Source organism: Saimiri boliviensis, chromosome 12, assembly GCF_048565385.1.
Source record: "Saimiri boliviensis isolate mSaiBol1 chromosome 12, mSaiBol1.pri, whole genome shotgun sequence".
NCBI lineage: Eukaryota > Metazoa > Chordata > Mammalia > Primates > Cebidae > Saimiri > Saimiri boliviensis.
In genome coordinates, this window is record NC_133460.1 from 99,450,145 (window position 1) to 99,476,291 (window position 26,147).

Sequence of the window (26,147 nt, forward strand, 5' to 3'; positions counted from 1 at the left end):
AAGGCTCTTGGTTCTTATATTGGATTATTTTACTTTTGGGTGGTTTCAAGATATTTGAATCGAGTTCGGTCATATAAACAATTATAGACTATGAAATATTGAATCATTTATCTTCTGGATTTTTTTCCCACCTTTTGTTGCTATAGAACTATCTTCCTGTGCCAATGTGCTAGAGCTGACCCGAACCAAACAGGGGCCATTTACACTAGAAGAGCATGCCCTTCCTGAAGATAAATGGACAATTGATGACATTGCGCAGTCTCTTGAGCATTGCTCATCTCTTTTCCCAGCAGAGTTGGCACTTAAAAAATCAAAACCTGAGAAGTCTAATGAACAGGTTTTGAGCTGTGAACATATAACTCTAAATGAGCCAAAGGGAGAAGATGATGTAATTAAGACGTGTTGAGATTGGCCTGGGAATATCATCATTTTCTAGTTGACATTTGAATCCCTTTGTGCGGATGCAGAATGACAAGCTACATTCAAAAGACAAACAGTATTCTTAACGTTTTTTTTGCATGAAGAAAAATGTCTATCATTTACAGTTTCAATAGCATATAATTTATTTGCTGTGCCTTGTAAATGGCCTCGCAGTTGTTCAGTTGTTTGCTGTGTTGTGGAATGTTCTTTTAGGATTTTTTATGTCGTGAAAATATGAATATGATTGGATTCAAGAAAATTAACTTTCTGAATTTGATCTGTCTTCAGTCTTGTGAAAAAGTTGAACAAATTTCCTAATCAAAGAAATAATTTATGAGTTCCATGTTTCTTTAGTTTGACAAAAATGAACATAATTTAGTGTTATTTTTACTTTATTTAGGTTTCCTGGTGGCTTCATTTTATTGAAATTCTTTACTTTGTTTGAAATGGCCATGATTGACTTTTTTCTTATGTTTTGGAGAGTTTATTATTATTAAAAATATTTCTTTGATAAAAGGTCCCTCATCTAGTAATACCTCTGTTTGTTTAGATCTTGGAAATGAATAAATTTTTATAATATTTGTAAATGAACCAAATTATTGCTGCTACCACTAAGAGGATGTAAATAGAAGACTAATAATTAAAGTCACCTTCCTACCTTTAGAGCAGAAGACAGCTCCTGTAGTTTTGTATTTTGGCAGCTATGAGATATTTTCATGGTAATTTCAACATGGTCAAGCACTTTGTACCAAGTTATTAAATAACAATTTTTAAAATTTAAAGAATGTGTCTTCAACTAAAAACTTTTCTTTATGCTTTAGCATTTATTTATGTCTGTTTATAGAGCATTATCCCTGTGACATTGTTTCTTTAGTTTGCTCTTTCAGGAGATATTTATAGATGCTGTGATAGCTGCCCTGCATTTCCAGCTAATCTCTTCTGCTCTAAATATTTAAAAACAGTTCTTCTCAAACATTTTCATTCAGATAGCTTTCTGAAAGTTCCCTATCCCTCTTTACCATAATTTTTAAATGTAGCCACATTATAAAATAGTAAACTTCATATATAATGAATGCTTTATATTTTTGTTATGGGAAAGCAATAACATAGTTGAATACAGAATGCAGCCAGTCTTTAGAAACATTCAAATCCCTCTTCCTTTACTCAAATACAGTTTCAAAAGGAAGACTCATGAGAAATGTCATAAAATATAAGTTTTTAGATTTTTATGCTTTGCCTTTCTTTTTAAAGGTGTTTTCCTGCTCTGCACTAACTTTTTATTTTGCTTAACCCACTTTGAACTCAGCGTAAAAAATTATATGCGTCATTACAGCATTTTCAACATATTGGCAATGTGTTTTAAATGAAAACATTAAAACTAATTCTTAGTATGAGACAAAATTGTAACGAAAAAGAGTACGAATACCATGATGCATTAACATAAAATACCAAACACATGGAGTTATAAAATGAAAATTTACAGTTTAACTTATTCATATCTAGTGCCCATAGTGTGTGTCAATCAAAGGTGGCAGCAGCTACACCCGCCTGTTGGAATGGCACAGGTTACAATATGTCTTCTTCATTCCAAGTTAAAGTCTAAATAGAAAAATACTTAGGTTTTAGAATACATAGGAGGGATTTCTGCTGTATTTTTCAACTTAAAAATTGACACATAGAGTTTGCTAATAGAGGAGTAGAGATTGTTGACAAGTTTTAAAAAACAATAGCCAACATTTTTCTTTTATATTTAAAACATGGAAGGAGATTTTGCCAAATGGGAAAAATATGATTATTTCTTAATGCAGTAACTTTAGAATTTTAATTTTTATATTGTATTTTCCTTTTTGTTGTTCACATAGTCTTAAGGCACCTATACTTTTTTTTTTTTTTTTTTTTTTTTTTTTTTTTTGAGACGGAGTTTTACTCTTATTACTCAGGCTGGAGTGCAATGGCGCAATCTCGGCTCACTGCAACCTCCACCTCTTGGGTTCAGGCAATTCTCCTGCCTCAGCCTCCTGAGTAGCTGGGATTACAGGCACTCGCCACCATGCCCAGCTAATTTTTTGTATTTTTTTTAGTAGAGACGGGGTTTCACCATGTTGACCAGGATGGTCTAGATCTCTTGACCTCGTGATCCACCCGCCTTGGCCTCCCAAAGTGCTGGGATTACAGGCTTGAGCCACCGCGCCCGGCAAGGCACCTATACTTTTAAGTTAACTTTTTCATTTGATATTATCTATATGTATTTAGTTGTGATATGGTTATTTTAATTATATTGCTTCATACTTTTATTTAAACCATTTCTCTATTGATGAATACTTAAGTAGTTTTTAATTTTATTAGGATAAATTCCTGGGGGGGAGGATTATTAAGTGAAATAACATGAAGAACTTTATGACTTATGTTTGCCTTATTGCTTTCCCAAAGAGTTGTAACATTTTACAGTGTTACCATTTGAGTTAGGGGTTTTATATGTGGTTGCTAATTTAGTCAGTATAGGAGAAAAATCAAAGTTTCTCTGATTTGCTTTTGTATGATTTGTCTGTATACTTTGTTCATTTATATAAATAAATGTCTTAATGGTTTCTATACATATTTGCATGAGTTATTTATGTCGTAATATGACATAAAATAACTTGATAGAAGAATTTCTCATGGTTTGTTGTCCTTTTAGTTTTAATTTTAATTTTTGCTAAGTTTGCTCATTCTAATAATTCTTCCCCCTTTTATTATTGTCACATTAATAAGTATGAAAAGTTTAAAATTTATTGGAACTTTAAAATCTTATTAACTCTCATAAGCAGCTGAAACTGATTGAGATAGTCTGAAAAGTTCAAGACTTCTTCATAAAACAAATTAGCTTTCTTCCGATAGTCTGGTATTTAAATACCAACTCAGGGTTGTTTTTTTTTCATTTTAATCAAAATATTAAAACATTTCTGTGTCTTATATATTTCTGGGTCTAAACCTTCATGACATAACAACGGTGTTTTACTTGTAAGAAAAAGATAAAAGACTTTAAAAATCCTAAAAATGTTTCAACCTGAAATATACCAGATCACTTCATTTTGACACTTTAAAGTTTTTTATATTTCTGAAAACTATTGCCTTAAAAGTTATTAAAAGTCATACAATTTATTTATAGTCCTAAAATTCAGGACTTTTACATAACAGAAATTTACTCTCTGCAAATTCAGAGTTTTGAAATGTGAATAAGGGCTAAACACTTTCTTCTACCTTTACTGACTAGGTCTTTTTTTCTTAAATAGTTGAACTAAAACAAGCCACTGACTAATGATCAGAAGTGATTTACTGTATTAAATATGAGTGCTTTGTATCATTTCATCAGTACATTTTATGCCCCCTGACCAGATTGAAATTTTTATCAGATTTACAGTGAACATTTTGAGGTTCAACTAGATGGTGAATTGTTCTGTTTCAAAGAAAGTAAGTAATTTACCTTATATCATGATGTATATAATAGAAAAAGATGTGATTCAAAAGCACTCTAAAGTGCTGAAACATTTAGATGGAGGAAAAGAGAATAGATAGGAAGTTTATGCACTGAAATGAGTATAATGGCCTTGTAGTTAAATAGAGGGATTGTCTTGAAACAATTTCTTTCTCTAAGGTGTGTATGGGCAAAGCTCTCGTTTCTCCTAATTATTCATTAAATACTATTTATTAAGCACATTTGTTACAGCAGTTGACTCAGCAGTGCCTTCATTTGTTAATGTGTGAGTTAAATTCTCTTTATGAACAGGAATATCTTCAGATTGCTGCTATAAACAACGATATAGTCTGAAGGCTGAAGTTCAAAAATTATTTTGTTCTTCTTATCCATAACCCTTAAAATGCTATTAACTTTATTTGTGTCTTTACCGTTAGTCAACTTTTTGATCCTAGGTGAATCACTTAATCTATTGGGGTCTCAGTTTCTTCATTGTTACAACAAAGGAGACAGACTAGTCCATCTTGAAGAATCTCTCCAACACTAAAGTATTAGGCTTCCAAGTGTAGATAACTTGTAATTATTTTGTTCAGGAACTCATTCCTCATGAACCCGAATTTTTTCATTTATCAATTCCCATCTTTGGATATTACATCTCTTCTAGAGTCTTTGCGTTTTATTTTGTATCTAATTACTCTTTCATATTTTCCATCTCATTATCCCACTGTGCTGCATACTGGGGAATTTCCTCCAGTCTTTTTTCCTGATAATGAATGCCTTTTGCTATTTTTATTTAGTCTTTTAACAATCATATATTTATTCCAATCACTCTGTGTATTTATTTATTTAGAGACAGAGTCTTACTCTGTTGTCCAGACTGGAGTGCAGTGGCGTAATCTCAGCTCACTGCAAACTCTGCCTCCCGGGTTCATGCCATTCTCCTGCCTCAGCCTCCTGTATAGCTGAGATTACAGACATGCACCACCATGCATGGCTAATTTATTTTTTATTTTTAGTAGAGACGAGGTTTCACCATGTTGGCCAAGCTGGTCTCCAACTCCTGATCTCAGGTGATCCTCTCACCTCGCCCTCCCAAAGTGCTCGGATTACAGACGTAAGCCACCATGCTAGGCCTTTTGTTTTTATTTCAACATCAAGTTTTTTCCTCTAAAATCCACCTCTTCTTTTTTCATGTGTTAATTTTCTTCTTTCCTTAGGGTTTCAGTAAAATGTATATATTTTTTACTTTGATATTTTATATGCATACAGAAAATCGCACGTAACTGTATAGCTCAGTGAATTTTCACGAACCAAACATGTCTATAACCAGCAACCAAGTCAAGAAGCAGAACATTACTAAGCCCTGCAGAAGCCCCTACTGCTCCATGAAGATTATAGATTAGTGTTTCATGTAACATTATATATTAGTAATTTTGTCTGTTTTGTGCTTCATAGCTGCTTATAAATAGAAGTCTGTGATGTGTATTCTTTTATGTCTGGCTTCTTTTGCACAAAGTTACAATCTTGAGGTTCTTCCATATTGTGGCTGTCTTAGCTTGGGCTGCTACGACAAAATGTCATAGACCGAGTGACTTAATAGATATTTATTTCTCACAGTTCTGGAGGCTGGAAGTCTGAGATCAGGGCTCAGTGTGGTTGGGTTCTTGTGAGGACTGTCTTACTGGCCTGAAGAGGGCTACCTTCTCATTGTGTTCTCATATGGCCAAGAGAGGGACTGTGTCTCTTCCTCTTATAGGGATGCTGACCCCATCATAGCAGCTCCAACCTCATGACCTTGTCTAAATTTAATTACCTCCCAAAGGCCCCACTTCCTGTTCATCGTCATTGTTTAGTAGTCATTTATTGCCACTGTTGATCTGTTTTACTGAATGATGGACACTTGGTTAGCTTTCAGTTTGGGGTATTTTGAATAATGCCTCTATGAGCAATCTAGTACTTGTTTCATGGTAAACATGCACACATTTCTGTTGGAATTTTGTTTTGTTTTGTTTTGTTTGAGACAGAGTCTCACTCTGTTGCCCGGGCTGAAGTACAGTGGTACAATCTTGGTTCACTGCAACCTCTGCCTCCCAGGTTCAAGCAATTCTCATACTTCAGTCTCCTGAGTAGCTGGAAATACAGGCACATGCCACCATGCCCAGCTATTTTTTTTTTTTTTTTCTGTATTTTTAGTAGAGACAGGGTTTCATCATATTGGCCAGGCTGGGTCTCAAACTCCTAAACTCAAGTGATCTGCCCGCCTCAGCCTTCCAAAATGCTTGGATTACAGGCATGAGCTACTGCAACTGGCCTCTGATGGATATTTCTAAGAGTGGAATCTAGGTTGTAGAATATATGTTAAGCTTTAGAAGATACTGCAAGCAGTTTTTCACAGTTGCTGTACCAGCAGCATATGGGAATTCTAGTGGTTCTACATCCTTATCAGCACGAAGTGTTTTATGTTTTCATCTTAACTATTTAGGTGCATGTTTACTTTATTACAATATGGTTTTAATGAGTTTTTCTCTGATTTCTTAGGGTTTTTATTTATGTGTATTTTTTAGTTTAATTTTCTATGCAGTCTATTAGTCTGTTTAATCTTACTGTCTATCTAGTCTAATAGTCTCTGTTAGCTCAGCTATCTGAGCTAATTCTTATGGAGTGTACTCTAATATTACTTACTGAATCTCCCAGTTCTCAGCCAAGGTAGATTGTGTCCTACCTTGTGTTCTTTGTGCTGCAAACTTGGACTCTGAGTTAATAGTGAGACTTCAAGGGAGTCTGTGTGCTTGGGTTGAGAGTGTCCTCCCATACAGGTTTTGGGATTGTTTCTGCTAGGCACACCAGAAATATCGCTGTTCCGAAATCCTCACCGTAAATGATCATTGCAGAGGTGTTTTGTTATTGTTGTGTTGTGTTTTGTTTAATTTAAAGCCTAAATCAATAAAAAAAAAAAAGTTTCCTTGTTTTTGCCCTATGTTTGTGGTAAATTATGCTGTATCTACCATTTTATAAAATATATAGTCCTTTAAGGGTACCAATTTTATGTCTGTGTTTGGGGGTGTCACAACTCCAAAACCTCTCAAGATCCCACACTTCATTTCCATTTCCACTTAAAATGCAAACCCTTTGGTTACAGAGAGGAGTAAATCTTGCCTCCCTCTCATACCACCTGGATTGCTGTAGCATCAACAAGTGCATTTACCTCTTCATTTTTCAGATTGTTCTTTATTTTTGACCCTGGTAAATTTCCTTATTACAAGTTCAATTGGTTTTTAAATGAATTTTTTAAAGTCGCCTTTATATGCAACACAGTTCACCATTTTAAGTGTATAGTTCGAAGAGTTTTACTAAATATATATAGTCATATAACAAGGATCATCAAAGTGAAGATAATAGGACATTTCCATTATTCTCCAAAGTTCCCTATTGGCCCTTTTCCTTTCGTAAACCACCTCTTCTGTCACTCTCAGTCCTGGCAGCTATTATCTGATTTCTATCGCTATAGTGTTTTTTTGCCTTTTAAGGAATGTCATATAAATGGAATCATACAGTATTTTGTATTTTGTATTTAGCCTCTTTCACTTAATACAAAGCTTTTGAGATGTGTTGGTGGATGTATCAGTAGCTCTTTCCTTTTTGTTACATTCCATTGTGTGGATGTACCACAATTTGTTTATCCATTCACTAGTTAATAGACATTTATTTTGCTTCCAGTTTTGGGCTGTTCGAAAAAAAAAAACATCTATAAACATTATATACAGGTCTTTATGTGCACATATTCTTCTCTTGGGAATGGATTGCTGTATCATGTAGTAAGTGTATGTTTACCTGTTTGTTTGTTTTTTTAAGAGACAGATTCTCGCTCTGTTGCCCAGGCTGGAGTGCAGTAGTCCAATCTCCGCTCACTGCAACATCCGCCTCCCAGGTTCTAGCAATTCTCCTGCTTCAGCCTCCCAAGTAGCTGAGACTACAAGCACACGCTGCTATGCCTGGCTAATTTTTTGTATTTTAGTAGAGACAGGGTTTCACCCTGTGGCCCAGGCTGGTCTTGAACTCCTGAGCTCAGGCAGTCCACCTGCCTCAGTCACCCAAAGTGCAAGGGATTACAAGTGTGAACCACCATGCCTTTAACTTTTAAGGAAACTGCCAAAATGTTCTCCAGAGTGGCAGTGACATTTTGGATTCCCTCTAACAATGTATGAAATTTATAGTTGTTCAACATCCTTGCCAGCGCTTGGTATTATAAGTCTTTTTAAATATTACCCATTATAGTAGTTGTGAATAATATGTCATGTGGTTTTGAATTTGCATTTTCTAATGACAATATTGAATATCTTCTCATGCTTATTTGTCATCCTTATATCTTCTTTAATGAACTTTAAAAAAATCTTTTGTCCATTTAAAACATTGTGTTATACATAAATTCTAATTGTGTCAACATCATTTGTTGAAAGCATTATCCTTTCCCTGGTAAATTACCTTGGCATATTTGTTGAAAACTAGTTGACCGTATTTTTTTATTGGTATCTATTTGAACTATTTGTCTCCATTGATTTTGATTTTTATTCTTTTTTTTTCCTTTTTTTTTTTTTTTGAGATGGAGTCTCACCCTAGTGCCCAGGTTGGAGTACAGTGGCATGATCTCGACTCACTGCAACCTCTGTCTCCCAGGTTCAAGCAATTCTCCTACCTCAGCCTCCTGAGTAGCTGAGATTACAGGTGTGTGCCACCATGCCTGGCTAATTTTTGTATTTTTAGTAGAGACCATGTTGGCCACACCGGCCTTGAAATCCTGACCTCAAATGATCCACCCATGTTGGCCTCCCAAAGTGCTGCGATTATAGGCGAGAGCCACCATGCCTGGCCTAATTTGTATTTTATTCTTACATCAATACCTCACTGTCTTGATTACTATAGCTTTATATGGTAAGGCTTGAAATCAGGACTCATTCTCTAATTTGAGTATTTGTGGTATTCTATTTGGATTCTTTGCATTTTCAGATAAATTTTAGAATCAGCCTGTCATTTCCTACCAAATAAAAAGTCCATTGTGATTTTAATTAGAATTCTTTTGAGTTTATAGATTTGGGGAGAATAACATCAGAACGATATTGTTCCATACAATCTGTTAACATAGTGTATCTCATAATTCATTCAGTCCTTTTTAATTCCTTTCAGTAGGCCAGTATGGTGGCTCACACCTGTAATCCTAGCATTTTGGGAGGCCAAGGTGGGTGAATCGCCTGAGATTGGAAGTTCAAGACCAGCCTTGCCAACATGGTAAAACTCTGTCTTTACTAAAAATACAAAAATTAGCCAGTTGTGGTGGTGCACATCTGTAATCCCAGCTACTTGGGAAGCTGAGGCTGCTTGAACCCGGGAGGCAAAGGTTTCAGTGAGCCAAGATCACACCACTGCACTCCAGCCTGGGCGACAAAGTAAGACTCCATCTCAAAAAAGAAATAAAATAAAATGAAATGTTCCTCTTAGTAATGTGTTTTAGGTTTCAGTATATAACTCCTACAAACCTTTCTTTAAATTTTTATATATCTTGATGATTTTGTAGAGATACTGTTTTTAATTTTAACTTCTGTTTGTTGCTACCATAGAGAAATATAATTGATACTTGCGTATTGCAAACCTTTCTTAGTTTTGGTAGCTTTATGGTACATGCTTTGGGATTTTTTGCATAGACTGTCGCATCATCTGTGAATAAAGGCAGTTTTATTTCTTCCTTTCCAAACTGTATGCCTTTTATTTTTTTTCTACTAAATAGCAGTGGATAAGACCTACAATACAATGATGAGTAGTGGTAGCAAGAGCAGATATCTTTTCCTTCTTTCTGATCTTAAGGGATTTATTATTTATTTATGTTTAACAAGTATGTTGTTAGGTGTAGGTTTTTCATAGAAGTTCTTTATCAGGTTGAGAAAATTGAATGTTATTAGCTGTACATGTTTTTGTAGATGTTCTTTATTTGGTTGAAGAATTTCCTTTCAATTCTTAATTGCTGAGAGTTTTTATCAGTTTTTAACCTGAATTGTTATCAGGTGCTTTTCTACATCTTTTGAGATAATTGACTACTGAATCTTGAACTGACCTTGCATTCCTAAGTTAAACCATACTTAGTTATAATGTCTTATCCCTTTTATATACTACTGACTTTGGTTTTCTAATATTTTGTTGAGTTTTGTTTCTGTGAGGGATTTTGGCTGTAGTTTTCTTATAATAGCTTAGTGTGGTCTTTATTTATTTGAATTTGCATTTTCTAATGAGTAATAATATTGATTATTGACTTTTTCTATTAAAAATAGTAAAAATTGTTCTCATTGATTTTTACCATTTTTATGATTTCTATTTTTCACATATATATTTCATGTTTATATTTCTATTTTTCATGTATATATTGCTCCTATCTATATTATCTTCTTTCCTTTGCTAGCTTGAGGTTTATCTTGCTCTTTTTCTAGTTTTAAAGTAGAGACCTAGGTCACTTCTTTTCAAACTTAAGCATTTAATGTTATCAGTTTTTCTTTGAGCAATGCTTTAGTTGCATCTCATAAGTTATAATAAGTTATGATTCCATTCAAAATAATTTCCATTATGATATTTCACTTTACCTATTATTTACAAATATATCATTTAATTTCTGAATATTAGAGGACTTCTGTATAAAGTTCTTTAATGTCTTGTTTAATTTCATTGTGGTGAGAGAATATAAAACATAAATGTAAAATGTGTGATTTCCATTTTTACAAACTTAAGACTTGTTTCATGACTCAGAAATGATCTACCTTGGAATTTGTTTCATGTACATTGGTTAAGAATATGTTTTCATGGTTGTTGAGTGTATAATTCTGTAAATGTCAATTAGGTGAAGCTTGTTGCTGTGTTATTCAGGTCTTCCATAGCCTTAATGGGGTTTGTTTTGCTTTTGTTTTGTTTTCTGTTTTTGTTCTACCTTTGTCTATCAGTTATAGTGAGAGGAGATCTACAATCTTCAATTATACTCCTTCCTTCCTTCCTTCCTTCCTTCCTTCCTTCCTTCCTTCCTTGAGAGGGAGGCTCATTCTCTCACTTTGTTTCCCAGGCTGAAGTGCAGTGGCACAGTCTCAGCTCTCTGCAACTTCCATCTCCCAGGTTCAAGCAGTTCTCCTGCCTCAATCTCCCGAGTAGCTGAGATTACAGGTGCCAGCCACCACACCCATCTAATTTTTGTATTTTAGTAAAAACAGGATTTCACCATGTTGGCCAGGCCATTCTCTAACTCCTGACCTCAAGTGATCTGCCCTACTCAGCTTCCCAAAATGCTAGGATTACATGCATGAGCCATCCCACCCAGCCCTTCTTTCAGTTCTATCACTTTTTTTGCTCTATATGTATGAGAACCTTATTATTAGGGGCATGTACCTTTAAAATTGTTATGTCTTATTGATAGATTGATCTGTCATTATGAATGTCAGTATTCATTCCTGACAGTATTTCTTTTTCTGAGTATGTTTCTGGATGTATCTGCTATTATTAACATAGCCACTCTAGCTTTTTAAAATTAATGTTATATATATATATATATATACACACACACATATATGTTACTTTAAGCTGTTTTGTTTCCTTATATTTAAAGTGGGTGTCTTATAGGTAGCATATACCTGGGTGTTGCTTTATTATCTAATCTGATAATGTCAATGTTTTTATTAGGATGTTTAGGCCATTTACATTTAATGTAATTATAGACATGGTTTAATTTGCTGTACTATCTTGGCCATAAAACATTGTTCTTTTTTCCATTTTTGACTGTTTTCTTTAGTACTGAGTGCTTTTTTTTTTTGTATTTCATTATATATCTTGGCTTGTTATATATCTTAAATTTTTTTTCTGTTTTATATAGGATTTATAATATACATCTTTAACTTATCACAGATTACTTTCAAATAGTATTTTACTACCTCATGTGTAATGTAGAAACCTTACAATAGTATATTTTCATTTCTCTCTCCTTTTATGCTATTGTTTTTATACATATAATTTTACATGTTAGAAACCCTATAATACATTGGGTTTGTTGTTGTTTGTTTTTACCTTATTGTTGTCAGCATACATTTTCTATAAAGGCATACCTTGGAGATACTGTGGGTTTGGTTCCAGACCACCGTAATAATATAATTATGCAAAAAGTGAATATCACAATAAAGTGAGTCACACAAGTTTTTTGTCTTCCCGGTGCTTATAAAAGTTTTGCTTACACTACACTGTAGTCTATTAAGTGTGCAATAGTGTTATGTCTAAAAAAAAAAGTACCTTAATTTAAAAATGCTTTATTGCTAAAAAATGCTAACAATAATTTGAGCATTCACTGAGTCATAATCTTTTTGCTGGTGGAAGGTCTTTTCTTGTTGATGACTGTGGACTGAAGAGGGGTCAAGTGATGAAGCTTAGGATGGCTATGGCAATTTCTTAAGTCAACAGTAAAGATTGCAACATCAGTTCATGCTTCCTTTCATAAAAGATTTCTCTGTAGTGCGTGATGCTTTTTGATAGCATTTTATGCACAGTAGAACTTTGAAAATTGGAGTCAGTCCTCTCAAACCGTGCTCTGCTTTAACAACATAAGTTTATATAATATTCTAAGTCCATTGTTGTCATTTCAACTATATTCACAGTGTCTTCACCAGGAGTAGTTTCCATCTCAAGAAATGGAATGAAATATTTGCTCATCCATAAAAAAAAATTCCTCATCTGTTCAAGTTTTATCATGAAGATTGCAGCAACTCAGTCACATCTTCAGGCTTCACTTCACTTCTAATTCTAGTTCTCTTGCTATTTCTACCACATCTGTGGTTCTTCCTCCATTGAAGTCTTGAACCTCTCCAAGTCATCTGTGAGAACTGGAATCAACTTCTTCCAAATTCCTGTTAATATTTATATTTTGGCCTCCTATGAATCGTGAATGTTCTTAATGGCTTCTGGAATGGTGAATCCTCTCCAAAAGGTTTTCAGTTTACTTAGTCCAGATCCATCCATCCAGAGGACCCACTTTCAGTGGCAGTTACAGCCTTATGAAATGCATTTTTTCAATAATAAGGCTTGAAAGTCGAAATTACTCCTTGATCCATAAGCTGCAAAAATGGATGTTGTGTTAGGCATGAAAGCAACATTAATCTTTTGGGTTTTTTTGAGATGGGTTCTAGCTCTGTCACCAAGGCTAGAGTGCAGTGCCACAATCTCCTCTCACTACAACCTCTGCCTTCTGGGTTCAAGCAATTCTCTTGCCTTAGCCTCCTGAGTAGCTGGGACTACAGGCATATGCCACCAGGCCTGGCTAATTTTTTGTATTTTTTTAAGTAGAGACAGGGTTTTACTGTGTTGCCCAAGCTGGTCATGAACTCCTGAGCTCAGGCAATCTGCCTGCCTGGCCTCCCAAAGTGCTGGGACTTTAATGTTTTTGTACATGTACATCTCTTGGATGACCAGGTTTATTGCCAGTGAGCAGTAATATTTTGAAGGGAATTATTTTTCTTAGTAGTAGGTCTCAAAAATGGGCTTAAAATATTTGGTTCACCATGTTGTAAACAGATGTGTTGTCATGTAAATTTGGTAGTTTCATGTATAGAGCACAGGCAGAGTAGATGTAGCATAATTCTTAAGGGCCTTAGGATTTTCAGAATGGTAAATGAACATTAGCATCAATTTAAATCACTAGCTGTATTAGTGAGTCAGCAACTCTCAACAAGAGAGTCAGCCTATTTTTTGAATCGTTGAAGCCAGGTATGAACTTCACCTCTCTGGTTGCAAAAGTACTAGATGGCATCTTCCAATATAAAGCTGTTTCATCTACATTGAAAATCTGCTGTTTAATGTAGCCACCTTCATCAATGTTATTATCTAGATCTCTTAGATAACTTGCTGCAGCTTCTATGTTAGCATTTGCGAATTCACTTTGTACTCCTATGTAATGGAGTAGCTTCTTTCCTCATACCTCATAAACCAACCTCTGCTAGCTTCCGACTTCTGCTAGCTTCCGACTTCTGCATTTTCCTCACCTCTCTCAGCCTTCATAGAATTGAGGAGAGTTAGGGACTTGCTCTGGGGATTAGAATGGCTTAAGGGAATGTTGTAGCTGATTTGATCTTCTATCCAGACCACTAAAACTTTCTCCATATCAGTAATAGGGCTCTTTTGCTTTCTTCTTATTTGTGTGTTTACTGGAGTAGCACCTTTAATTTCCTTCGAGATGCATTTCTTTGCATTCACAACTTGGCTGACTGGTATAAGAGGCTTAGCTTTCAGACTGTTTGGCTTTTGACATGCCCTCTTCGCTAAGCTTAATCATTTCTAGCTTTCTATTTAAAAAGAGATGTAGGCCAGGCACAGTGGCTTACGCCTGTAATTCCAACACTTTAAGAGGCCAAGGCAGGAGGATTGCTTGAACTTAGGAGGTGGAGGTTGTAGAGATCATACCACTGCACTCCATCCTGGATGACAGAGCAAGACCCTGTCTCAAAATAAAATGGGAGTTGTGCAATTCTTCTTTTGGTTTGAGCACATAGAAGCCATAGTAAGATTATTAATTGAAGTAATTTCAATACTGTTGTGTCTCAGAAAATAGGGGGCCTGAGAAGAGGGAGAGAGGTGGGGGAATGGCTGGTCAGTGGAGCAGTCAGAACACATACAACACTTATAAATTGTTTGCTGTCTTACATGGATGTGGTTTGTGATGCCACAAAACAATTACAATAGTTACAGCAAATATCACCAATCACAGATCACCATAACAGATATAATAATCATGGCAAAGTTTGAAATATTTTGAGAATTAGCAAAATGTGACACAGAGATACAAAATGAGCACATGCTGTTGGAAAATTGGTATTGATAGACTTGCTTGATGCCATATGCCTTCAATTTGTAAAAAACACAATATCTAGAAAGTTCAATAAAGTGAAGTGCAATAAGATGAGGTATGCCTGTTAGTATTTTAGACTTTCCAGACCATATGGTTTCTGTTGCAACTACTCACCCCTGCCATTATAGCATGAAAGCAGCCATAGAAAATACACATAAATGAGGCCCGGTGCAGTGGCTCAGGCCTTTAATCCCAGCATTTTGGGAGGCTGAGGTGGATGGATCACTTGAGGTCAGGAATTCAAGACCAGCTTGGCCAACATGGCAAAACCCCGTCTCTACTAAAAATATAAAAGTTAGCCAGGTATGGTGATGCATGCCTGTAGTCCCAGATAATAAGGAGGCTGAGGCAGGAGACTCGCTTGACCCCAGGAGGGGGAGGTTACAGTGAGCCAAGATTGTGCCACTGCACTCCAGCCTGGGCCACAGAGCAAAATTCTGTCTCTTAAAAAAAGGAAAAGAAAATACAGATAAATGAATTTGTGTGGCTGTGTTCCAATAACTATATTTATCCTCATGCTGTAGCTTGCCAACTCTTGCTTTACACTGTCAGTTACCTTCTAAAGAGATTAAAAATCATAATATCTATTATGTTTATTCATATCCTGGTGCTGTTTCTTCTTTCCTTATTTAGAATCAAATTTCATTCTGGTATCATATTTCATCTTATGAAATAATTTCCTTTAATACTTTTATAGAACAGGTCTAATAGCAATGAATTATGTCAGTTTTTGCCTGAAAAAGTGTTTCATTTTTGAAATGTACTTTTGCAAGTATATAAAGCCATGTTGGTTAACTTCTTTTTTCTTCAGCACTTTAATGAAGTCACTCAGTATCTTCTGGCTTATATAGTTTCTCTGGCTGCCTTCAAGATTTTTTTTTTTTTGTCTTAATTTTTAGCAGTGTGATGTGTTTAGAAGTGGTTTTCTTTGTATTTATCCTTTTGGGAGCCTCTTAATATCTTTAGTCATTTTTTCCTTTTTTAAAGATCAGTTTTGGTCTGTCTCCTCAAATGGGCTGAAAAAGAAGAGAAGAAAAAATATAGTTTAAAAATTAATTTTAGAAAATTTCAGCCATCATTTCTTCAAATATTTATCCTACTCTATGCTCTCCTCCTCCCCTTTTCTCTCTGCCACTCAAATTACAGGTATATTTAACCTTTTTATTGGTTCATGGCTCCTGGATGCTCTGCTTTCTTAGTTTTTGTCTTTCATTTTGGATAATTTCTATTGATCTATCTTCAAGTTCACCGATTCTTTTCTCAGCCATGTCTAGTGTGCTCAACACCTGTTGAAGAAATTCTTTTTCTTTAAGATCATGCTTTTAAATTCTAGCATTTTCATTTAACTCTTTGTTCTGGCTTTCATCTCCCTGCTGACTCTTTTTTTTTCTTAGATGGAGTTTGGCTCTGTCACCGAGGCTGGAGTGTAGTGGCACAATCTCAGCTCACTGCAACCTCCGCCAACCCCATTTCAAGCGATTCTCCTGCCTTAGCCTCCCGAGTAGCTGGGATTACACCATGCCTGGCTGATTTTTGTGATTTTTTAGTAGAACCAGGATTTCACCATGTTGGCTAGGCTGGTATCAAACTCCTGACCTTAGGTGATCCACCTGCCTCAGCCTCCCAAAGTGCACTGCACCCAGCTCTGCTGACATTTTTTATCTTTTGATGCATTTTTCTACCTTTTCCTTTTATCTTTTGATGCATTTTATCTACTTTATCATTTAATGTGTTAGTCATAGTTACTTTAAATTCCTTGTCTGATAAGTTCTAACATTCAAGTCTCGGTCTGTTAATAACTTTGTGAATCTGTTAACAGCTTTTTTTCTTTCTTTCTTGTCTGTGTGTTTTGTATTTCTTGATTGTATGCCAAATATTGTGTGTAAAACAGACTTAGAGTAGTACTTCTATCCAGAAACAGGCACATTTTTTTTGTTTTTTGTGTCCAGTCATTAATGTGGAGGTTGGGACAGTCTAGTCAGTGGCTGAACTAGGTTTGGGTTTGCTGATGCTGTACTTACAGTGCACCAGACTTCCAGTCACTGCAGGAGTGGGCTGCTGCTGCTTTGTGCTTCATGTGAGGTCTGAATTGCGGAAGGGTTTTTCCTTAGTGTTTCCCTCCATGCTCAGATTTCAGCAAGTCTTTACATCTGTGCCACAGGAGGAATCTAATTCATTCTCTTTTTGACCTCCCCTGGTGACTGACTGTTGCTTGTTATAACTCATCATGGAGTAAGAGGGTGTTTTTTACTTTTCATCCTCCAGCCTCAGTCTTGGGCCCTGAGCTCCTAGACTCCAGGGTTGGTTGAATCCAGGGATTTCTCAGTCATTCTGCCCCTTTCCCAGTAGTGGCAGATCTCTGCTTTGTATCAGTGCAAGATCCTGGCCTGAAGATCCTTTTTCTGCCCTTCCTTGAGTGGCAGACAACTCTCACTTTCACTCTTCTACCAAAGGCAGTGCATCTTTTCCTGGGCCTCTCCCCCAGCAACTTATGACTTTCCCTTCGTGTAGGAGAAGGCTCATGTATCAGGGGATTCTGTGCCTGTGTGCCACCTGCAGAGTTTCTCAGTTCTCCTGCCCTGCCCCAGTCTTTTCTGTGAACACCTAGTAGAGACCCATGGAGAAGAGTGAGGAAGTGAGTGTGGACTTCTCTTGTGTCTGTTGATTGTTTTGTTTCTAAACTGTTACTCTTGGACTTTAAGAATTTATGACAATTTCAGCTGTTTTCTTTTTACCTGCTGGGATGGTTAATTTTCTGTGTCAACTTGACTGGGCTATGGGATGTCCAGATACCTAATTAAACATTATTTCGGGGTGTGTCTTTGAGGGTGTCTCCAGAAGAGATTTGCATTTGAATTCGTGAACTAAGTAAAGCAAAGGGCCCTCCCTCCCTCATAGGGGTAAGCATCATCCAGTCTGTTGAGGACTTGAATAGAACAAAAGGCAGGGGAAGGTTGGAATTGCCCCCTCACTGCTTGAGCTATCCTGCCCTTGGCACTCCTGGTTCTCAGGCCTTCAGACCTGGATTCCTGCGTTTCCACCTTGTACATGGCGGGTTGTGGGTCTTCTCAGTCTCCTGTCTAATAATAAGTCTCTTCACACACACACACACACACACACAGACACACACACACACACACACACACACTAAGTATCCCTCTGTTTCTCTGCAGAACCATATCTAATACACCGCTTTTATGGCAATTACCTATCCCTTCTGTATTCTGCCAAAACTGAAAACAGTTCATTTTTCCATCTCTCCTCAAGAGAGGTTCGTCACCCATTAGTTCTCTGATGGGCTCAGGGAGTTACCCATTTTTTTTTTTCCTCACTGTTAGGATAAAATTGATATTCTGTTGAAGCTTTCTACACCTAAGTGGAAACTTGTTTTGAGGTTCTTTTCTGTACTTTTGCTAGAATCGCAACACTGTATCTAGTTAAGACAGATAAGCTGACTTGTGATACCATAATGTTGTGTTGAATTTTATATTTTTAGAAAATAGTCTGTCAATGTGTTGACTAATGACAAAGCATTTAATAAATCAGCATTCATGTATTCAGGTGCTCTGAATTATCTGACTCTTAAATTCTTACTTTATAAATGAGAAAATTGGGGCATGGAAAAGTAAATTCTCCTAACCCCAGATTATTACATTATTAAGGACAGGACTTAGAGGCCAGATATCTTAAGTCATCAGTATTCTTTTGGCTCACAGAATTGGCAACATGATTTAAAGGTAATAACTAGGTGATTTTCTTTTATATGAATTAATGATGTCAATTTTCAAATATTCACAAGTGCCTACTGTGCAGGGAAAGAATGCATGGCATACAAAAGATGTAGTCCAGACCTTTAAGAAACTTTCATTTAAGGGGAATTCAAGAAGTGTACATATAAGAAAGTAAGTAGCAGTACGGTGAAAGACAATACATAAATATCAGTGAATGGTATTGCCAGAAAGTGCTATTGATAGAGCAGTAATTCATTTCTGTAAACATCTGTTGATCTCCTACTGGAAACAGAGGAGGGAGAGTAGGACGCCTCATAGTCAGGATAGAAGAAAAAGACCTTGAGTTGAGCCTTAAACAATATTTAATATTCAAAGGGTTAAGAAAGGAAAGCAGTTGAGGAGGGGAGAATAGTTCCAGCATAAATGATGGTGTACAAGATGAACACAGTCTGCAAAGAGCAGACCGGTCTGGATGGAGAGGAGGATTTGCATCATTTGGGATTATGCCATTTATACCCATGAAAGCCAGGATTGAGTAAAGCTGCAGTGAAGGGACTGGTTCATATGGAAGCTTTATTTTAAGAAGATTAATCTGATAGTGACATGTGCCAAAAACCGAATAGGTAGAAATGGGATGCAGAGAGCCCAGCTGGAACTGAGTCTGGTGTAGTAATGCAGGATTGAGGCAATAAATGGCAAACTACAATATCACCAGATAATGGATGTTTGAATGGACAGTTTAAAGGAAAATTGATGGCATTTGGTAATTCACTAGATAACCGAGAGTCATGGAATTAGAGGGGAAAATGACTAAACATAGTCATCAAATCGTTTTTCTTAAAAACAATGAATCTGTATTTTGGTGTAAGAGTAGCATTTTCTTACACCTTATTGCCTAGTTGGTACAATTGCCTATGATAATGACTCCCACCATGCTTGTTCCGAGTCGCCCACCAGCCAAACAGCTTCTTGAGAAGGACAATGCCTTTCTGCTTCTCTGCAAGTGCTTGGCTTTCTGAAGTTAGTCTATAGTTAGGGGTTCCCAGTTAGTATTTGAAATATTAAATCATGCCAGTGGTTGACAGCATGGGCTCTCATGTTAGAGATTTTCCTGGCCCTACTGTTCATCATCAGCTATTAACCTCAGGCAAGTTAATGAACTTTTCTGAGTCCCAGTTTACTCATTTATAAAGTGGGATTGTTTATAATGTCTACTTCATAAAATTATGAAGCCTAAGTTAGGTCACTCTAATAGTGTTTAGTATCATTCTTAGAACCTAGTAAACAGTCAGTAAACAGAAGCAAATGCCACATGCCTGATTTATAGCCAAGAGGAGAAGGGTCAATCGGAAATTTTCGTGATTTATGGATTCAAATTACACATTTCAAAGATGCTTTATAAGTTATTGTTTTGGTAAGAAGAACTGAGCTGAAACAAAGAACTTTCTGACAGTAACAATTATTAAATGGTGAAATAGGCTTTGGTGCAAGTGAAAAAGACTTTAGAGGATATAGATGTTCACCTTGTGCATATTAAGAGTACAAAAATTCACTAAGTAGATACATTTATCTACAAAGAGAGAGCATTAAAGTTAGTAAACACCCCCCACCCCACCCTGCTTATTTCTGAGACAGGATCTCACTGTGTGGCCCGGGCTGGAGTGCAGTGGCATGATCATGGCTCACTGCAGCCTCAATATCCTGGGCTCAAGCAATCCTCTCACTCAGCCTTCCTAGTAGCTAAGGTGTGCACCACCACACCCAGCTAATTTTTAAATATTTTTCTGTAGAAGCAAGGTTTCACCACGTTGCCCAGGCTGGTCTCAAACTCCTGAGCTCAAGTGATCTGCTCACATCAGCCTCCCAAAGTGCTGGAATTACAGGCGTGAGCCACTGTGCCTGGCCAGTAAACCCCATTCATTTACACCATCTCATTTGTCTCTCCAACAATCCTGTAGGGTAGGTAGGATCTGTCTTTATTTGTTATTTAGGTGAAGAACTTGGAAGTGGTGTGAGGACTAGGTGTTTCTCTAAAAGTCACGCAGCTGGAGTGGCAGAGCTCTATACTTTTCTGATTCCACGATGCTGTTTACATCACATCTGGAGAACAGCGCTCTGAGGCACAGATGTTTAGTGGGAGGGATGAGACACAGGCTGCAATGCCAAAAAAGTAACTGGGAATAAAAGCAGAAAACAAGACATTTGTTTCTGTTAAAATGAGGCAGAAAATAAGGCGTTTGTGGTTTGGGATTGAGCATTTGGAGAAGTGGGGAGCGATTCGATTTGGAGAAGTGGGGAGCGATTCGATTTGGGTGAAACTGCTCATGGAATGCTGCGTCTGGTTCTGGACAACTCATTACTAGGCTTATAGAAACCAGCTGGAGAAGGTTCAAAGAAAAGCTCCAACATGATTCATGGAATTGATTTATAAGAAATGTTAAAAGAATTAAATGTGTATAGCTCTGCTAAGCAAAGATTAAAGAGAGACCAGCTAAATGGATACAAAAATCTGAAATGTGTAAACTTTAAAAAGAGGGATTAATTATTTAACATGATATACGGGGGTTACAATATGCAGTAATAGTATGAAAATTTAGCTGAGTATTCAGAAAAATTCCCCAATAACGAATCTGTTAGGGCTGTCTGTAGCATGGCCTTTCCCTGGAGAGGCAATAGAACTTTCAAGCCTTACGATTTTAAAACTTTCTTGGGAACTAGGTATTAGATGATGTTAGAGAATTATTAATTTAGTCAGGTATGATAACAGTATTGTAGTTCTGTAAGAAAAAAAATTCATTTTTTTAGAGTTACATACTCTGAAATAAGCCTAGAATATGATGTCAGATTTGGTTTAAAATACTGCAGTAAGGAAATAAGGGAAAGAGGAAGAAAAGAAAGGAAGAGGAAGAAAGGGAAAAAGAAAGAGGAAAAAAAAAAAACAAGAGAAGGCAAGAGAAAGAAACAGGACAAAGAAAATAGGGTGGGCCCTGTGGCTCATCCCTATAATCCCAGCACTTTGGGAGGCCGAGGTGGGAGGATTACTTAAGCCCAGGAGTTCAAGGCTCCAGTGAGCTGTGATTGCACCACTGCACTCCACCTGGGTGACAGAGTGAAACTCTGTCTCTAAAAAAAGTAAGTTAAAAAGAAAGAAAAGGATAGATGAAGCAAGTGTGGCAAGATGTTGGTAATGTTGAATCTGAAGGATAACTTCCTTCAGTTATGTGAGTTCACTTTCCTCTTCAATCTTCTTTATGTATGTTTGCCAACTTTCATAATAAAAAATTTAAATTACATTTTCCTGATCAAAACTTAGTAGTAATATTAATCCCTGGGCTCCAGGACTAGAAAAGCCTCATTACCACAGGGGCAGAGTTCTGGCCGACCAGGGAGCACAGTGGTTCACCATCTTGCTCTGGTAAGATAGTCTGGTCTGAAGGGCCCTTTCTAAGGTTGTGGATAGGAATCCAGGAAACTTCTTAGAACTGCAGACCTCTCAGGGTACCTGCAGGAAGTGGGTCTTCTAAGGTGAGAAAGCAGAGGGCAGGGGTCATGATTAGCAGCTGACCTCTTCTGTCCGTCATTCATGGAGAATACTGGACACTGAGTAGAGGTCTAGGTGTCTTCGGAATAGTAAAACCCTACTTTTCTTTTTATTTTATTTTTTTTATTTTGGAGACAGAGTCATGCTCTGTTGCCAAGGCTGGAGTGCAGTGGCGTGATCTCGGCTCACTGCAACCTTCGCCTCCCAGGTTCAAGTGATTCTCCTTCCTCAGCCTCCCAAGTAACGGATTACAGGTGACCACCACCATGCCCAGCTAACTTCTGTAGTTTTAGTAGAGATCGGGTTTCACCATGTTGGCCAGACTGGTCTCAAACTCCTGGCCTCAAGTGATCCGCCTGCCTTGGCCTCCCAAAGTACTGGGATTACAGGCATGAGCCACCACGCCCAGCCACAAAACACAAAACTCTTCTTTTTCTTGAATGGAGAAATACTTTCCCCCATTTATTGAGTTTGGGAAGCAAGAAGAGGGGTAATTCATTAAGTGAAAGGTTCAAAAATCCAGAAAACATGGATAAAGCTGAGGCTTCATTTTTTTAAGGAAGAATTTGTAAAACTCTCTTCTTTTTAGCCTCTTTAGGAAGACCTCACATCCTTGCCTTGAATGTTGAGAGTGGGAAACCCAGGGAGGTTTTGAAATGCTTGCCCTATGTCTGCTTTTTTGTTTGTTAGAAAGATATAAATATTTTATCTGAATTTTGCTGATAGCAATCAAGCATGAACACAACCCCATTATTTGAGGAGCTGTCATTTCTGAATTTCTCCAACGTGCACAATGAGGTCAGCAAATGGCAGTAAGTGAGGTGAATTCTAGCTCAGTAGAAGGATGAACCTGGAACCATCGGTGCTGACTGAAAGTGAAGCAGTGGCTGCGTCGTGGGAAAGCCAACTGGAGTCTCTCTCATAAGCAGCCATTCTTTTTCTCCAGCCCGTCACTGTGTTGGCTCGGGCCCACAGTAAGCCTCCTGGCCCCTAAGCGAGAACCCCCACCATCCTCCTCTGCCTTGCCTCCAGGGTGATTGTTCTGAAGCACAACTGGGCGTCCTTCCCCCTCATGAACTCCTAGCAACTGTGGGGACTCCATCCCTGTGCTCACACCATGTCTCACACGTAGACATTCCTAATGAAGATTTGATAGAATTCTTGTAACCTCAGTGCCTCCCACTCTACTCTTCTGGTTGCCTCTCTCTGTGCCTTTGTACATACATTTATTTTATTATTTTTGAGACAAGAGTCTTACTCTTGTCACCCAGGCTGGAGTGCATTGGTACCAACTCAGCTCACTGCAACCTCCACCTCCCAGGCTCAAGCTATCTTCTTAGCCTCCAAAGTAGCTGGGACCACAGGTGTGTGACACCATGCTCAGTTAATTTTTTGTAATTTTTGTAGAGATGGGGTTTCACCAAGTTGCCCAGGCTGGTCTTGAACTCCTGGACTCAGGCGATTTGACCACCTCCTTTGTACATACTTAACCTCTGCCCAGAGGGTAGGATTACAGGCATGAGCCACTGCACCCGGCCTCCTTTGTATGTACTTAACTTCTGCCCAGAGGGTAGTTTTTTCATTTTGTCCACTCAGTGATATTTTAAGACCCCAGACTTGCTTTAAAGTTTATAGTGATAAAGTCTTTTTTTTCCCCTAAGCTATGGGATCTTGTTATGTTGTCCAGGCTGGTCTCAAACTTCTGGCCTCGAGCAGTCCTCTTGGCCTCCCAAAGTGTTAAGATTACAGGCATTAGCCACCATGCCTGGACCATAATGAAGTATTTTTTTGGTGGCCCAATCAGAATGAATCCATCCTCATATCAGTCACCATGGCTCACCATGCATTGGCTTGTTACTCTACTTAGCACTCATCCTTTTTTTTTTTGCGGCAGAGCTTTCCTCTGTCACCCAGGCTCCAGTTCAGTAGTGTGATCTTGGCTCACTGCAACCTCCGCCTCCTGAGTCCAAGCAGTTCTCTGTCTTAGCCTCCCGAGTAGCTGGGATGACAGATACCCACCACCACACCCAGCCAGTTTTTGTATTTTAGTAGAGACAGGGTTTCACCATCTTGGCCAGGCTGGTCTTGAACTCCTGACCTCATGATCCACCTGCCTCGGCCTCCCAAAGTGCTGGGATTACAGGCGTGAGCCACTGCTCCCGGCCCCTAGCACTCATCCTAATCATACATTTACTTTGTCTTTCCCACCAGACTGCAGACTCTGAGAGTAAATACTATGTTTTTACTTTTATTTCCCCAGTTTGTGGCATATTGTAGGCACTTGCCATCATCGAATAAACCTCTGGAATATTACAAACATGGAGATGATGAGCACTCAACAAGTGTAAGTGAGTAAACAAAGGCTTTCATTCATATTTACTGACTGTCCTGACTCTGGTTCAAGGAGAGCATAGTCCATAGAACCAGAGACCTGGCTGCTCTGGAAGTTAGACTTTAGCTTACCCCTGGTCCTTGAATGGGGACACATTTCCCTTCATCCCTGTGTTTTAGGGACAGAAAGATGAGTAATGCCATGATACATGCTGGAAATGTTTATTCCGCTACCCTAAGCTGCCTCTCAACTTTAACAATCCATGAAAGAAGCAAGTTGATATATAACTTATTCTAATTTGTGATGGCTTTGTTTATTTGTTTCTTGTTAAAAGCGAAGGTGGCATTGAATTGTTTGTTTGGTTTGGTTTCTTCTTCAATAAGAAGCATCTTAATATAACTAGTCTGGACATCTGTCCCATTTTCAAAAATTACAAGTTTCGATCATTGCTAAATTGTACAGATCCCAATCTGTCTGCTTTGCATACATTTGCATTTATAAAAGCAGAAGCTGACTAGCAGTCTTTCTAATGCAATCCCCTAAATGCATGAAGTATTAGATTGCTTCTCCCCATTGGTTCATGCATTGCTAAAGGCTTAAAAGGATCATTGACTTGAATTATTTAATGTGTACAGCAGGTTGAGTTTCCTTTCTTTTTTAAGAAAAGAACCTTCAGGGGCATTGCTTTCGTTTTTTAATGTTAAATCTCATTTTTCTTTGAAAATAAGAAGTTAAAGCTGTATTCACATAAGCTCCCAAAGTGTTTTTAAACCATCTAGGAAAGGTTTGATTCTAATGAAACATTACTGCTGAAAATTGGGCTGAAATTGCTGGGCTGAAAATATCGTTATAACTTCATGTTATTCCAATGTTGTACTATTATATTTTGGTTGTTTTTTTGAACCGATAAAGATGAAGCGAAGAGACAGGGAGCAATCCAATGGGTAATAAAAAAGGCAGCCTGGACTGTTGTCGCTGTTTTTGAAATTTAAGCTGGTTTTCAATTAAATGTAAATGGTCCAGGACTGTAAATGTTGAACATTTTTTACCATGTAATTTACATTTTAGTCTTACTGTTTTTTTTTTTTTTTTTTTGATGGTTTACATTTTCCCCATGGAAAGCAGCTATGTCATGTCGGCACCATTCATGATGGTAACATCTGGGTGTATGGTTTTATTTTGGTTTGTATTATGTTCAGAAAGCAGGATGCTAGAAATAAAGAGTGGTTTGTAATGTCTAGTGTGTCTTCCTTTAACAAATCAAAGGCTCTTATTTAATCCACTTAATGAGACACTGCAGAAATTTTAAAAATGAAAGTTCCATCCACATAAGGCAGTCCTATGATGTAAAAAGTTTAGGTGGGGGGAATTAATAGAGTGATCACATAATTTATCAGCTAAAAGGAGGCACTTTTATTTTGAGACCAAGTCTTACTCTGTTGCCTAGGCTGGAGTGCAGTGGCACGATCTCCACTCACTGCAACCTCCGACTCCCAGGTTCAAGCGATTCTCGTGCCTCAGTCTCCTGAGTAGCTGGGACTACAGCTACTCAGTATTTTAGTAGAGATGGGGTTTCACCATGTTGGCCAGGCTAGTCTTTAACTCCTGACCGTAGGTGATCTGCCTGCCTCGATCTCCCAAAATGCTGGGATTACAGGCGTGAGCCACTGTGCTGGACCCCGAGACACTTTTGAGAGTGAAGAGGGAGCATGAAAATAATTTATTATCTACAACTGGGACCATCCAGGGCAAGCCAGATG

At 37.5% G+C, this 26,147-nt stretch overlaps 1 protein-coding gene across 3 annotated transcripts in view; it reads left to right on the top strand.

Moving 5' to 3' along the window:
• Positions 1–25,617, top strand: part of TRUB1 (TruB pseudouridine synthase family member 1) — a 64,242-nt gene extending 38,625 nt beyond the window's left edge. For 2 of the 3 annotated variants that reach the window (XM_074382944.1, XM_003922178.3), the window contains one exon: positions 147–750. In XM_074382944.1, the coding sequence (XP_074239045.1) occupies positions 147–406 (260 nt within the window). In that variant the 3' untranslated portion in view covers positions 407–750. Of the gene's footprint in view, positions 1–146; positions 751–22,781 lie in introns of those variants that run through there. The other variant, XM_074382945.1, reaches the window with a different exon arrangement.
• The last annotated feature ends 530 nt before the right edge of the window (positions 25,618–26,147 follow it).